At 42.2% G+C, this 12,780-nt stretch overlaps 1 protein-coding gene and 1 long non-coding RNA gene across 4 annotated transcripts; one reads left to right on the top strand and one right to left on the bottom strand.

The window, feature by feature from the left end:
* Positions 1-125: 125 nt before the first annotated feature.
* On the top strand, positions 126-6,347 carry Ngrn (neugrin, neurite outgrowth associated). Of its 2 annotated transcripts, none has more exons than XM_005320149.4 (3): positions 126-359; positions 770-880; positions 5,339-6,347. In XM_005320149.4, the coding sequence occupies exons 1-3, from the start codon at positions 196-198 to the stop codon at positions 5,943-5,945; spliced, it is 882 nt and encodes a 293-aa protein (XP_005320206.1). In that variant the 5' UTR covers positions 126-195; the 3' UTR covers positions 5,946-6,347. The 2 variants fall into 2 exon arrangements, 1 of the variants encoding a protein (XP_005320206.1); XR_013439416.1 differs by adding an exon at positions 4,318-4,511 and having other exon boundaries at positions 222-880; positions 5,339-5,492.
* A 3,089-nt stretch (positions 6,348-9,436) lies between these two features.
* On the bottom strand, positions 9,437-12,715 carry LOC144378003 (uncharacterized). Of its 2 annotated transcripts, XR_013439418.1 has the most exons (3): positions 12,579-12,714; positions 10,006-10,161; positions 9,437-9,924 (listed from the first exon to the last, which is right to left on the bottom strand). It is a non-coding gene; the product is annotated as an uncharacterized LOC144378003 (long non-coding RNA). The 2 variants fall into 2 exon arrangements; XR_013439417.1 differs by having other exon boundaries at positions 9,437-10,161; positions 12,579-12,715.
* Positions 12,716-12,780: the final 65 nt, after the last annotated feature.

Genomic DNA, 12,780 nt, shown 5'->3' with positions numbered 1-12,780 from the left:
CTCGCGTTTCAAGGCAGCCAAACAGTTACAGCTGGGAAGAACGAGCCGCTAAACAGCTCAGGCCTGGACTGTCCTTACAGCCCTGGAAAGGGCAACGCCTAGCATCTGCCCTATTTCCCGCCCCGCCCCTTCCGCTTCCGGGACTGCTTCCGGTGCTGTAGGGTAGTGGGCTGCTGGAGGCTGGTTTACTTCGCCATGGCGGTTACCCTCAGCCTGTTGCTGGGCGGCCGAGTCCGTACTGCTGTTGCTCGCTATGGGTTCGCGACCCGGGGGCTGGCGGGCTCAGGCCCTATGGGCCGTGAGCCGGACCCGGATTCCGACTGGGAGCCAGAGGAGAGGGAGTTGCAGGAGGTCGAGAGGTACTAGCTCCTTTCCCGGCCCTCAGCCTGAAGCTGGCCTTGGGCCTCGGCGCTTCAAGCCGCGCCCCCTTAGCGCCGAGCGTCCTCCAGCCGCCTCCACTTCTTACCTGTTGTTAGCGGCGTAGGGACAGATGTTCAGCTTCCTTGCGACCACAGGTTCCTTCGCTAGTGACGTATATTTCGTTACACTTTTAGATAGTTCAGCATGCTTACGGGCAGTTATTGGCAGTTATTGTTGTAGGTGTTAGATTTTTTGGGTCGGTGTACCGAGCGGCGTTAAGCTGGCAAACATGGCCCGGTGGCCTTTACTGACACAAATGAGGGCTGGGCTCTTGGTGATTTAGCCCAAGACTTTTCAAACACCTATCTTGCTTCCACGCATGGCTTCTGCCATTGGTTCTCTCCCCCAGCACCCTGAAACGACAGAAAAAAGCAATTCGATTCCAGAAAATTCGGAGGCAAATGGAGGCGCCAGGTGCCCCACCCAGAACTCTGACATGGGAAGCCATGGAGCAGATACGGTAAGACTCGGGGTACTTTGTTAGCATCCGCTATGATAAGAGATGAAAGATTCTGGGGCTAAAACACGGGTTTGGCCATTTGAGTTTTGTTTTTGTATTTTGTCTTTCTGTTATAGGAAAATTTATACAGAAAATACAGTAACATGACCTTAATTTATCATCTAGATTTTATTTATTTATTTTATGGTATCGGGGATTGAATCCAGGGGCGCTTAAGCACTGAGCCACATCTCCTGCCCCCTCTCCCCCATATATATTGTTAGTTAATTAGTTGTAGGTGGACACAATTCTTTTATTTTTATTTATTTTTATGTGATGCTGAGGATTGAGCCCAGTGCCTCACCCCTGCTTGGCAAGCGCTCTACCGCTGAGCCACAACCCCAGCCCCCCTTTTCTATATTTTAATTAGAGACAGTGTGTTGGTGAGTTGCTTAGGCTAGCTTTCAATTTGCGATCCTCCTGTCGCAGTCTCCTGAGCTACCAGCTGCTGGGATTACAGGCAAGTACTACACCTTACCCAGCTGTTATCTAGATTTAGCATATAACAGTTGGTTCGTTTTTGCTGAACATTTTTATATAATTTTGTGGTTATTAATATTTTCATATTTTTATTGGTGCATTACAATTATATGTAACATTGGAATTTCTTATTACATGTTTATACGTACATGATATAAAATTATAATTGTCAATATTGCAGAAAATGTAAAATAACACATTGCAACCCTAGGTTCAGAAACAGGACTCACATGGTTATGTGAATTTTCTTTCCTGTTTGTTTTTTTTCACTTTGCTGGGGATGGAACCCAGGATCTTGCACCTGCAAGTGCTCTACCACTGAGCTACATCCCCAGCCCAGTTATATGCATTTCCTGAAAAGAGAATCCATTCCTTCAAAAATCTTAAAAAGGTGCCTTCTCAAAAAATGTTAAATGCTTTTAAGTTGCTTTTCCTTTTAAAATTTTTTTCTCTTTTTTTTTTATCTTGAATAGGTAATGTGTTATGGATGGTTCAAAATTATAACTATAACCTAGTGTACACATTGAGAATGAATCGTCCAGTTGCCTATTGGTACTATTTTTAATAGGTTTTGTGTTTTTTTTCTCCAGATTTTCTTATGTAAATACAGCAAGTATGAGTACAAATTTTATTTTCACCACCTGAATCACAAAAAGTAGCATACTATAAATTCTGTTCTACATTTTCCTTTGTAACTTGATGTGTCTTATAGATCTTTCCATTTCAGAAGACAAGGCTACTTGATTCTTGCCAGACGTATTTGTTGTATACATTCCCAGAAGTAGAGTTTAAGGACCAAAAGATAAAGTATTTATATTTTGTTAATATTGCTGAATAGATCTATGTTGGTTATGTACGCTGAATGATTCCAGTTGGGAGTAAAAGATTTTGTAGAAACCGGTTTAAGATTTTGTGAGTCCAGCTGGATATAGGGCACATGTGACTCTGGAGTCTGAGGTAGGCAATTGCAAGTTTGAGACCAGCCTCAGCAACTCAGTGAGGCCCTAAGCAATTTTTCAAGACCCTATCTCAAAAAATAAAAAAAAAGGGCTGGGGATGTGGTTCAGTGGTTAAGTGCCCCTGGGTTCAATCCCTGGTTGGGGGGAAGGGGGAAGATTTTGTTGACCTGTACCATCTCCCTTCTAGGGTCCCATGAACTATATCTCCAGTCCTTTTTTTTTTTAATTCTGAGATTTTGAGACAGGGTCTTGCTAAGTTGCCTAGGCTGGTCCTAGAACTTAAGATCCTCCTGCCTCAGCCTCCCAGCTTTTTTCTTTTTTTCTCCTGGTGCTGGAAATTGAATCCAGGGACTTAACACATGCTAGGCAATCAGTTCTCTATTATCTTAAATTAACTTTTTCAAACCTTCCAGCTTTCTACCTATCAAATCCCCTTTTGTAGTCAATAAATGTCCTTCTAAAAATTTAAAACAGGCCATTAAATAAAAACCCTGTCAGCTTCCTAGTCTTGCTCTTTTATTCTCATTTTGAGAGAAGTGTTTAGGACAGTTCTCTTTGTGCTTTAGGTTGTCCCCATGTATTTTCTTAGGAACCTGTTTGTTTATTTGTACTGGGGATTGAACTTAGAGGTGCTTTACCACTGAGCTACATCCCCAATGCTTTATTTTTTGAGACAGGGTTTTGCTAAATTGCTTTAGGGCCTAAGTTGCTGAGGCTGGCCTTGAACTTGCAATTCTTCTGCCTCAGCTTCTCAAGTCTGGCATGGGCTACTTACCCAGTGGAACCTGTCATCTTAGAACCCTCCCTTGGGGCTGGGATTGTGGCTCAAGGGTAGAGCTCTTACCTAGCATGGGCGGGACCCAGGTTCTATCCTCAGCACCAGATAAAAATAAAGGCATTGTGTTGTATCCATCTACACTTAAAAAAAAAAAAAACAAAAAAAAACCCCTCCCTTACCAGGTGTTGTGGCACACCTGGATAGACTGGGGATGTGGCTTAGTGGTTAAGTACCCCTGAGTTCAATCCCTCAGTACTCCCCCATCAAAAAAAAAAAACAAAAAAAACCCGATAAAGTAAAAACCCTACCTCTTTTTGTTTCCAACTTGCTTCTACCCATATTAGTTTTTTTTTGTAGAGGAACAACATGCCTTTATTTTATTTGTTTAATTTTTACATGGTGCTGCGGATCTGACCCAGTGTCTCACACATGCTAGGCAAGTGCTCTGCCTCCTGAGGTACAGCCCCAGCCCATTTTTTTTTCTTTGCATGTGATTTTTTAACCACTACAATAAGACTGTTCTCTTTAAATCCATCAGTGACTTCCTTATTATTAGATTCAGCTGACACAGTGTGATCTTTAGCCTCCTTAAAATTCCTGGAGCATCTGACAGGGCCTGTGTGTGCAAGGCAAGCACTCTACCACCTGAGTTATATCCCCTGCCCCCTAGCCTTGGCCTTGATACTACCATCCCCATATTTAGTTCCTTAACAAATTCTACATTTGACCTTCCTAAATATTCTTCAGCTCTCTTCTGTCCTGTGCATACCTTGCCATTGTTTCTGTTCTGACTGCCTGAATTACAATAATAGCCTTTTGCCTAATCTTTCCACTTAGACCACCCCCCCACACCCCGCCCCTATGATGCTGAAGATTGAACCCAGGCCCTGGGTCGTGCTGAGCAAGTACACTCTGCCACTGAGTGCACCTCCAATCCCTCCACCTGCACTTTTTAAAAAATATATTTATTTATGTATTTTTTTTAGTTGTAGGTGGACACATTATTTTGTTATTACGTGGTGCTGAGGATCAAACCCAGTGCCTCATGCATGCTAGGCGAGCACTCTACCACTGAGCCACAACCCCAGCCCCACTTTTTTTTTTTTAATATTTAGTTTTTAGTTGTAGTTGGACATAATATCTTTCTTTGTTTTTATGTGGTGTTGGGGATCGAACCCAAGACCAGCGCCCACCCCCTACCCTCCACTTTTGTCACTGAACAACAATCACTGGATTGAGCTTCAGAATGAATACTTACTCATGGCATTCTACTGCTTAAAGTCCTTCCTTGGCTCCCGGTTGCCTTGGGATAAATTTCAGACTCCTAGACGCCATGTGACCTTACTTCTGCTCTGTTGAACTCTTCCCAGTGAAGGTGATGTGCTTCCTTGTATTTCAAATGTTGCTCACTCAACTATCAATGTCTTTGATCTGTCCTGCCCTCCTCTTTTTTTTTTTTTTTTGTAGTTGTAGATGGATAGAATGCCTTTACTTTGTTTTATTTTTTAGTTGTAATTGGACATAACTTGTTTGTTTACTTATTTATTTATGTATTTATGTATGTGGTGCTAGGAGGATCAAATCCAGTGCCTTGCATGTGCTAGGTGAGCACTCTAGCCCCTTATTTATTTATCTTATGTGGTTCTGAGAATCGAACCCAGTGCCTCACATATGCTAGGCAAGTGCTGTGCCACTGAGCTGCAGCCCCAGCCCCCCTTGCCCCCTCTCTACTAGCTTATTACTGCTTTTTATCCTTTCTGATGGGCTCTAGCTTGGATTTTCTGGAACATTTCCTGGGCCAGCCCTTTTGGATGTTCTCATTACATCATCTGCTGTCATTTAGCATAGTGCCATTGTGTACTTTTGGGAGTGAAGTTCAGTCTTCCTTCACCCCAGGAAGTAACTTCCAATGGGAAGTGTTCAGTTGAGGTGAAATGAAGTGACCGACTGAAAGTGGTCAGGTGTTACTGTGAGTATGCCAGTTACTTAATTGGCACAATAAAAGGACTGCATTTATAATTTTTCCAAAGTCCTTTTCTTTTTACTTAGTTATGACTGGTATATATATATATATATATATATATATATATATATATATATATATATATATATATATATATATATATATATATTATATATTATATTAGCTGTTCTGGTAGAAGACTTCTTCACAACTTGAAAACCTGCTCCTTTTTCCCATAGGTATTTACATAAGGAATTTGCTGAGTCCTGGTCAGTTCCCAGGTTGGCTGAAGGTTTTGATGTCAGCACCGATGTTATCCGAAGGGTTTTAAGAAGTAAATTTGTACCCACTTTGGAACAGAAACTGAAGCAGGATCAAAAAGTTCTTAAGAAAGCTGAGTTTGCCCACTCACTCCGGCAGCTCCAGGGCTCTAGAGATACCGTGAAGCCACTTCCTGCAGGCCACTCTGTATCAAACTCTTTTCTGATGCCAGGGGATGAAGCCTCATCTGAAGGTCAGCATCACAGCACAGCTTTGACAGTGATAGAGTCAAAAACTCACAGTACAAATGCACTGAGACAAAAGGGAAGAAATAAAGGAATCCAGGGCTTGAAGAAGGAAAGCTTTGAGCCTATCACTGCAGCCTTAGGTCATCAGAGAGAGCTGCAAAAATACTCCAATGATTGTGTAGGCACCAGAAGAAATGACAGTAATGAATTGCCAAGTGATGAGAAACTGGAAATGTTGAAGACGGGGGAGCTACGGAACCAGAACTTCAGCAGCAAAGTAGTGCAGAGGGGACGGGAGTTCTTTGACAGCAATGGGAACTTCCTGTACAGAATTTGAGTTGGGGCCCGGCTTGTGGAGATGCCATGTGAAACAGCTAGACTAATATATTTGGAGCTGCCAAGATTTCTGCATGTGGATGTCTACTTTGAAATAGGAGAAATTTGATGAGCCTGGAATATGGACAGAAAGAGCTGCTTGGTTATTCAAGCTTTTTGGATCACTGCTCCCAGTCTGACCTGTATATCTTCAGTATTCTCCTTTTTGCTTAACTTCTGTATGTTGAAAATCAGTATTGTTTCTGTGATACTTGCAATAATATGTTTGGGAGGAAGTGAAAAGTTTGCTTTCTGACCTCATTTCCTTCTTGATCATTGAACACTAACAGTTTTTGAGCTGCTTAGTAAATTGGTTCTTTTATTTTCCTTTGGTGCAAAAATAAAATGTAGCAGTTCGTGTTGCTTTGTGTCTGTGGAGTGACTCTTGGAGAGTGCTGGAATGGAAAATGCACTGGGAGATGAGGAATCCCCATCTGAGGGTTCTCTGCAAAGCACCCTGCTTGTTGATAAGATTTGGGGAGCCGGGTACCCAGGGACAATTTACCACTGAGCTACATCCCCAGATTTTATTTTGAGATAGTATCTCACTAAGTCACTTAGGACCTCACTAAATTGCTGAAGTTGGCCTTGAACTTTTTTTTTTTTTTTTTAAGAGAGAGTGAGAGAGAGGGGGGGACAGAGAGAGAGAGAGAGAGAATTTTAACATTTATTTATTTTTTCTTAGTTCTCGGCGGACACAACATCTTTATTGGTATGTGGTGCTGCTGAGGATCGAACCCGGGTCGCACGCATGCTAGGCGAGCGCGATACCACTTGAGCCACATCCCCAGCCCCTGGCCTTGAACTTTTGATCCTTCTGTGTCAGCCTCCTGAGCCACTAGGATTATAGGTGTGTGCCACTGCACCAGGCTCAGTGATAGATTTTGATAACCCCAAACTGTACATCTTTCAGTTGCTGGAGTTTTGAGAGAGATTGGGAGTGGAAATTTGACAAAAAAAAAAAAAATGGAAAGCATGCAAAGGCTTAAGAGTCCCCAACATCAGCCAAGCAGGCTGTAATCCCAATACATCTATAGTCCCAACTCCTGGTGAGGCTGAAGTAGGGAAAAGCAAGTTTGAGACCAGCCTGGCGAGTTAACCTTGTCTCAAAAATAAGAAAAGAGGGCTGGGGTTGTGGCTAAGTGGTAGAGTGCTTGCCTAGCACATGTGAGGCACTGGTTTGATTTTCAGCACCACATAAAAATAAATGTGTCCATCTACAACTAAAAATAATATATTTTAAAAGAAAAGGGTTTGGGATATAGTTCAGAGTGAAGCTCTTGCCTAGCATGTGCAAGGCCCTGGGTCTAGTCCCCAATACTGAAGAATGAAGTCCCCATTGTAATTTTTTTTTAATATTTATTTTTTAGTTGGACACAACACCTTTGTTTTATTTATTTATTTTTATATGGTGCTGAGGATTGAACCCAGGGCCTCGCATGCGCTAGGCAAGCGGTTTACCGCTGAGCCACAATCCCAGCCCCCCTCATCGTAATTTCTAGCCACATTTTAAAGCTTACCTAGATTAAAGTGCCATGCAGTAGGCAAGAACAGATAATAGGCCTTTCTTACAAATAATGAAATGGATATGATGGTTGCTGTTAAGTGGTGGTGTTGGGACATGAACCCAGGTCACCATTAAGGTTTTCTGAAACAGGAATATTCTAGGATGTGGCATAGTTTCTACTAATTTACTGATTTTTTTTTTTTTTTTTTTTTTTTTACTTTTGAGACAAGATCATTAAATTGCCAAGACAAACTTGGAATCCTGCTTCAACCTCCCAAGTAGCTGAGATTACAAATGTGTGCCACTGTCCCTAGCCCATGAAAATCTTTTGCTCTAGAGGCATTAGATGCTGTTTGAATATTGCAGTATGCATATCTTTAACACTAAGCCATGCTTATAGCAACCCTGCCGCCCGCCCCCCCCCCCATTTTTTTTGTTACCAGGGATTAAACCCAGGGGCACTTAACCACTGAGCTATGTTTCTAGCCCTCTTTTTTTTTTTTTTTTTGAGGCAGGGTCTTGCTAGGTTGCTTACAGCCTTGCTAAGTGGCTGAAGGCTGACTTTGAACTTGTGATCCTCTTACTTGAACGTCCTGAGTCTCTGGGATTATAGGCATGGGCCACTGTGCCCAGGTAGCCTTTTTTATTTTTGAGACAGGGTCTTTCCACACATAAGGCTTACAGTTTGCATACCTTGCAAATCACCTCACCATTCACTTTCCCAGTGGACTGTGGAAATCTACAAGTTCAAACTTGGATGTGTTTTTCATATACTTTACCCCTTCACTCCCTTGTACGCCAATTCGAAATCTTTTTTCCCATTCTTTTTTTTTTTTTTTAAGAGAGAGAGGAGAGAGAGGATTTTTAAATTTATTTTTTAGTTTTCAGTGGACACAACATCTTTGTTTGTATGCTGAGGATCGAACACGGGCCACACGCATGCCAGGTGAGCACGCTACCGCTTGAGCCACATCCCCAGCCCCTTTTTTCCCATTCTTGAAGCATGCCAGTTTAGGCTTTTGCTCTTATTCATTCTTTGCCCCCAGATTCATGTGATTGACTTCTTGTCATTTAAGTCTCAAATCAGTTATCACTTTCTTAGAGGGGTCTCCTCTGATCATCCAATTTAAAGCAGGTTCTTTAATACTCATTATTACTACCTCATTTAATTTTCTTCAGTATCTGAAATCTGTTACCACTTATCTTCTCCCCAGCATTTTACCTCATGAAGGTAAGAGACTTGTGTGTTCATTACTGTAGTTCCAGCCCCTAACATCTCAATATTGGTTGAGTGAATGAAGAAATGATTGAGGGACTTCTGAACAGTCAATGTTTGATGGTCAAAAAGCCTTGCTTTTTACTGTTGCCAGTTTACCCAGGAGCTCAGCCAGGGTAGGCCTCCTGCTCTAGCCTGTCACTGTGTCTCAGATCCTAACTCATTGGTTTTAGGACACTCCAGTTTCTTTTTTTGAGGAAGGGGAGTAACTAAGGATTTAACCTAGGGGCAGTTAACTATTGAGCCACATTCTCAGCCCCTTTTTTAACAAATTTTGAGACAGGGTCTCTCTAAGTTGCTTAGGGCCTCAGCCTCTGTAGTCACTGAGATTACAGGCATGTGCCACCATGCCTGCTTTAGGAAATTCCAGTTTTAGTGTTTCAGGAAATAGTCTCTGAGCCCAAGCTATGATGTGGGATGGGGTATAATTCCAGTTCTGTGTTTATTGGTCACGCTCTCCAGAGACCCCTGTTCTTAGTCCCTTTACATGACAAGAACATTAAGGCCACACCGGATGAGATAGAACTGCACTGTGGAGCACAGGTTCAATGTGTCCAATAGAGAAAGCAACAGGTAACAAGGTTCTACCTGAGCTAGAGAGAAAGCAGCTACTGGTAGGTGTTTTTGTTAGCTATTTTGCCACTGTGACTTAAAGACCTGACCAGCACAATTGTAGAGAAGGAAAAGTTTATTTGGGGGCTTACAGTCTCAGAGGTCTCAATCTACAGACAGCAGGCTCCATATCTCGGGGCTCAAGATGAGACAGAATATCATGGCAGAAGAGTATGGCGGTGGAAAGCAGCTCACATGGTGATCAGGAAGCAGAGAGAATCTACTGGACAGATACAAAATATATACCACAAAGCCATGTCCCCAGTGCCCACCTCTTTCAGCCACCCCTTACCAACCTTCAGTTACCAAGCAGTTAATTAATCTCCTAACAGGGGATTAATTCACTGATAATGGGTTCAGACTCTCAACCCAATCATTTCTTCTCTGAACCTTCTTGCATTTTCTTGCACATGAGCTTTTGGGGGACATCTCACATCCTAACCATAGTAGTGAAATAGTTACCTTCCAGCAGCCTTTGGTCCAAGCTCAAGAGGATGGCAAACCACAACAAAAGAACTTTTTGTGTCTCAGTGGTAGAGTGCTTACCTGGAATGTACAAGGTCCTGGGTTCAATTTCTAGCACCTCACAAATAACTTGTCCCTTTACTGTAGAGGATATACACTTACCTGCTTTAAGGGACAATAGAAGTGAAATTCACCATCTTTGGGCAGCCTCCAGTTCAGTGCACAGCTGAGAATCAAGCTAATGGTAATGTGGGGGGAGGAAGCTCAGCATAAAATATTACATGAGCTCCTAAAGTCCAGTATGAGCACAGCACTCTTCTAACAACAACAACAAAAAGATGAAAATTAAAATGCAATGAACCACTGTTTACCGACCACTTTTTTTTCTTTTGATGTGTGAGATTGAATCCAGGGTTTCATTCTACTAATACACTACATCACCAGCTCTTAATAAATCGCCTAATATTCTGACAGTGGTGTCTCTCTTAGCAGTCCTACAATTAACTCAGGACCATTTTACCACTGTGTCCCATCCCTTTTTATTTTTCACTTTTGAGACTGGGCTGTTCTAAGTTGCTGAGGCCTCAAATTTGAGTTCCTCCTGCCTCAGCCTGAGTAGCTGGAATTACAGGCATGGGCCATCTTGCCCAGCTGATGTAGTTTCTTTATTTTTCCTAAATGACTTTTGCAGTTAGTTTATTTGAATTAGTATCCAAACAAGGTTCACACATTGTAACATTACATTTTATTGATAGGTCCCTTAAGTCCTGTATTTTATTTATTTTTTAATATTTATTTTTTAGTTGTAGTTGGACACAAAACTTTATTTTTATGTGGTGCTGAGGATTGAACCCAGAGCCTCACACATGCTAGTGAGCCCTCTTCCGCTGAGCCACAAACCCAACCCTAAGTCCTGTATTTTAAATATGGTTGCTTTGACCCCTATGTCTTAACATGTTCCTATTAATCTGTATGTTCTACAAACAAGTTGATATTAAAGTTTGATCAGGGGCTGGGGATGTGGCTCAAGTGGTAGCGCGCTCGCCTGGCATGCATGCGGTCTGGGTTCGATCCTCAGCACCACATACAAACAAAGATGTTGTGTCCGCCAAGAACTAAAAAATAAATATTAAAAAAAAATTCTCTCTCTCTTTAAAAAAAATAAAAATTAAAAATAAAGTTTGATCAGGTTCAAATTTTGGCAGGATGTGATGCTCTGTACTTTGTATGTATCTCACCAGGGAATGATATGATGGAATGATTATTCAGAGTTTCAGATGGGTGCGGTGGCACCCACCTATAATCCCTCCCTACTTGGGAGGCTGAGACAGGAGGATCTCCAGCTAGACTATTTACCAAGACCTATCAAAAAGAAAAAAATAGGGGCTGGGATTGTGGCTCACTGGGAGAGCACTCGCCTAGCACATGTGAGGCCCTGGGTTCAATCTTCAGCACCACATAAAAATAAATAAAAGGATTGTGTCTAACTACAACTAAAAAATTTAAAAAAGAAGAAATAACCTAAAACAAATAACAAAAACAAAAACTGGGGATGTAGCTCAATGGTAGAGTGCCCCTAGGTTCAATATCTAGTATTCCCCAACCCACTTTTTTTTTTTTTAAGAGCTTCAGGTATTGTCATCCTCATGTCTCTTTGTCACGTGTGTGCATGTGTGTGTGTGTGTGTGTGTGTGTGTGTGTGTGTGTGTGTGTAATTCCTGCGGTGCTGGGGATGGAACCCAGAGCCTTGTGCCTGCTAGACAATTGGCTCTACCACTGGATTGGGTATAATTCGAGCCCCTTATGTCTCATAAACCTTTTTTTTTAAAAAAATAGATATAGATTATTACCATCATTACCCTTCATAGTTTCCTCTTATCTTTCCAGCCAACTTCTATTCTCAAAGGCAATCACTTTTCTGAAAACATTTTCACCATACATTAGTTTTTCCTGATTTAGAACCTCATGTAAATATCACCATAGAACTGTACGCTTGTCTTTTATCTTCTTTTACTTATTCAGTTGTTTTAAATATATGAATATATCAGTTTATGTATCCATTTTTCAAAAAAAGTCATTAACAAATCAAAGTCTGAAGGCCAGAGCTGGCCGAGGTTGGCTTCCATTGGACTGTAAAGTGTTCCTCTTTCTCTCCACGGATAGGCATTTCCACGCATTTAGCCTCCTGCAGCCCTAAGCCACAGATGCCTATCTGGCTACTAAATTTGTCAAGTAGATTTGATTGACAGCTGAGACTCAAGCGATCCAGTGCTCTGCGGACCGAGTTGGTTTAACTGAGCAGGTACCAGTACGGTGCACGCTGGAAACCCCTGTTACTTGGAAGGCTGAGGCAGGCGGATCGCAAATTCGAGGCCAGCCTGGGCAACTTAGTGAGAATATCTCAAAATAAAAAGTGCTGGGGGTAGATAGGCTGGGAATATAGCTCAGTTGGTAGAGTGAGTACCTCGCATGCACAAGGCCCTGCGTTCAATCCCCAACACCACACACACGAAAAAAGGCTGGGGATGTAGCCTTTTTAAACCTCAGGGTAAATTTAACTTGAGTTCAGTCTTCTGTACCAAAAAGAAAAGGAAATTGAGGACGTGCCCAACTCCTACTTGAATGAGCCAGAAGAATTGGCTGTATCCTTTAAAATTAGTTAAATATATCATTTTATCCTAGGAACACATTCCTCTGGCCAGAAAATGAAACTAGAAAGTTGACTTGTCGCTTACGGTATCCACTTGTTCCTTCCCGGTCGCCGTTCCCTTCCCGGTATGCTAAGCGCTAGGCGAGCAAACAGGACTTCCGGGAGGTCTAGGAAGTAGCTTCTTTTTCAGGGCGGAGTTACGTTTCTTTGGCGCCGGTGGAGTTTGTGCTGGTGTAGAGCGGAATCCTGCTGACAAACGGAGTAGGTTGGGAAGGAACGGAACGCTA

The sequence above is a fragment of the Ictidomys tridecemlineatus genome, chromosome 5, assembly GCF_052094955.1.
Source record: "Ictidomys tridecemlineatus isolate mIctTri1 chromosome 5, mIctTri1.hap1, whole genome shotgun sequence".
NCBI lineage: Eukaryota > Metazoa > Chordata > Mammalia > Rodentia > Sciuridae > Ictidomys > Ictidomys tridecemlineatus.
The sequence above is the reverse complement of the archived record's forward strand: the minus strand, read 5'-3'. Positions and strand labels throughout refer to the sequence as shown.

What these genes read in the sequence shown, in the direction of transcription:
- Ngrn (XM_005320149.4), top strand. Translation starts at nt 196, where the DNA reads ATGGCGGTTACCCTCAGCCTGTTGCTGGGCGGCCGAGTCCGTACTGCT. An exon ending in GAGTTGCAGGAGGTCGAGAG is followed by an intron (nt 360 to 769) that starts GTACTAGCTCCT and finishes TCTCTCCCCCAG; the next exon opens with CACCCTGAAACGACAGAAAA. An exon ending in GAAGCCATGGAGCAGATACG is followed by an intron (nt 881 to 5,338) that starts GTAAGACTCGGG and finishes TTTTTCCCATAG; the next exon opens with GTATTTACATAAGGAATTTG.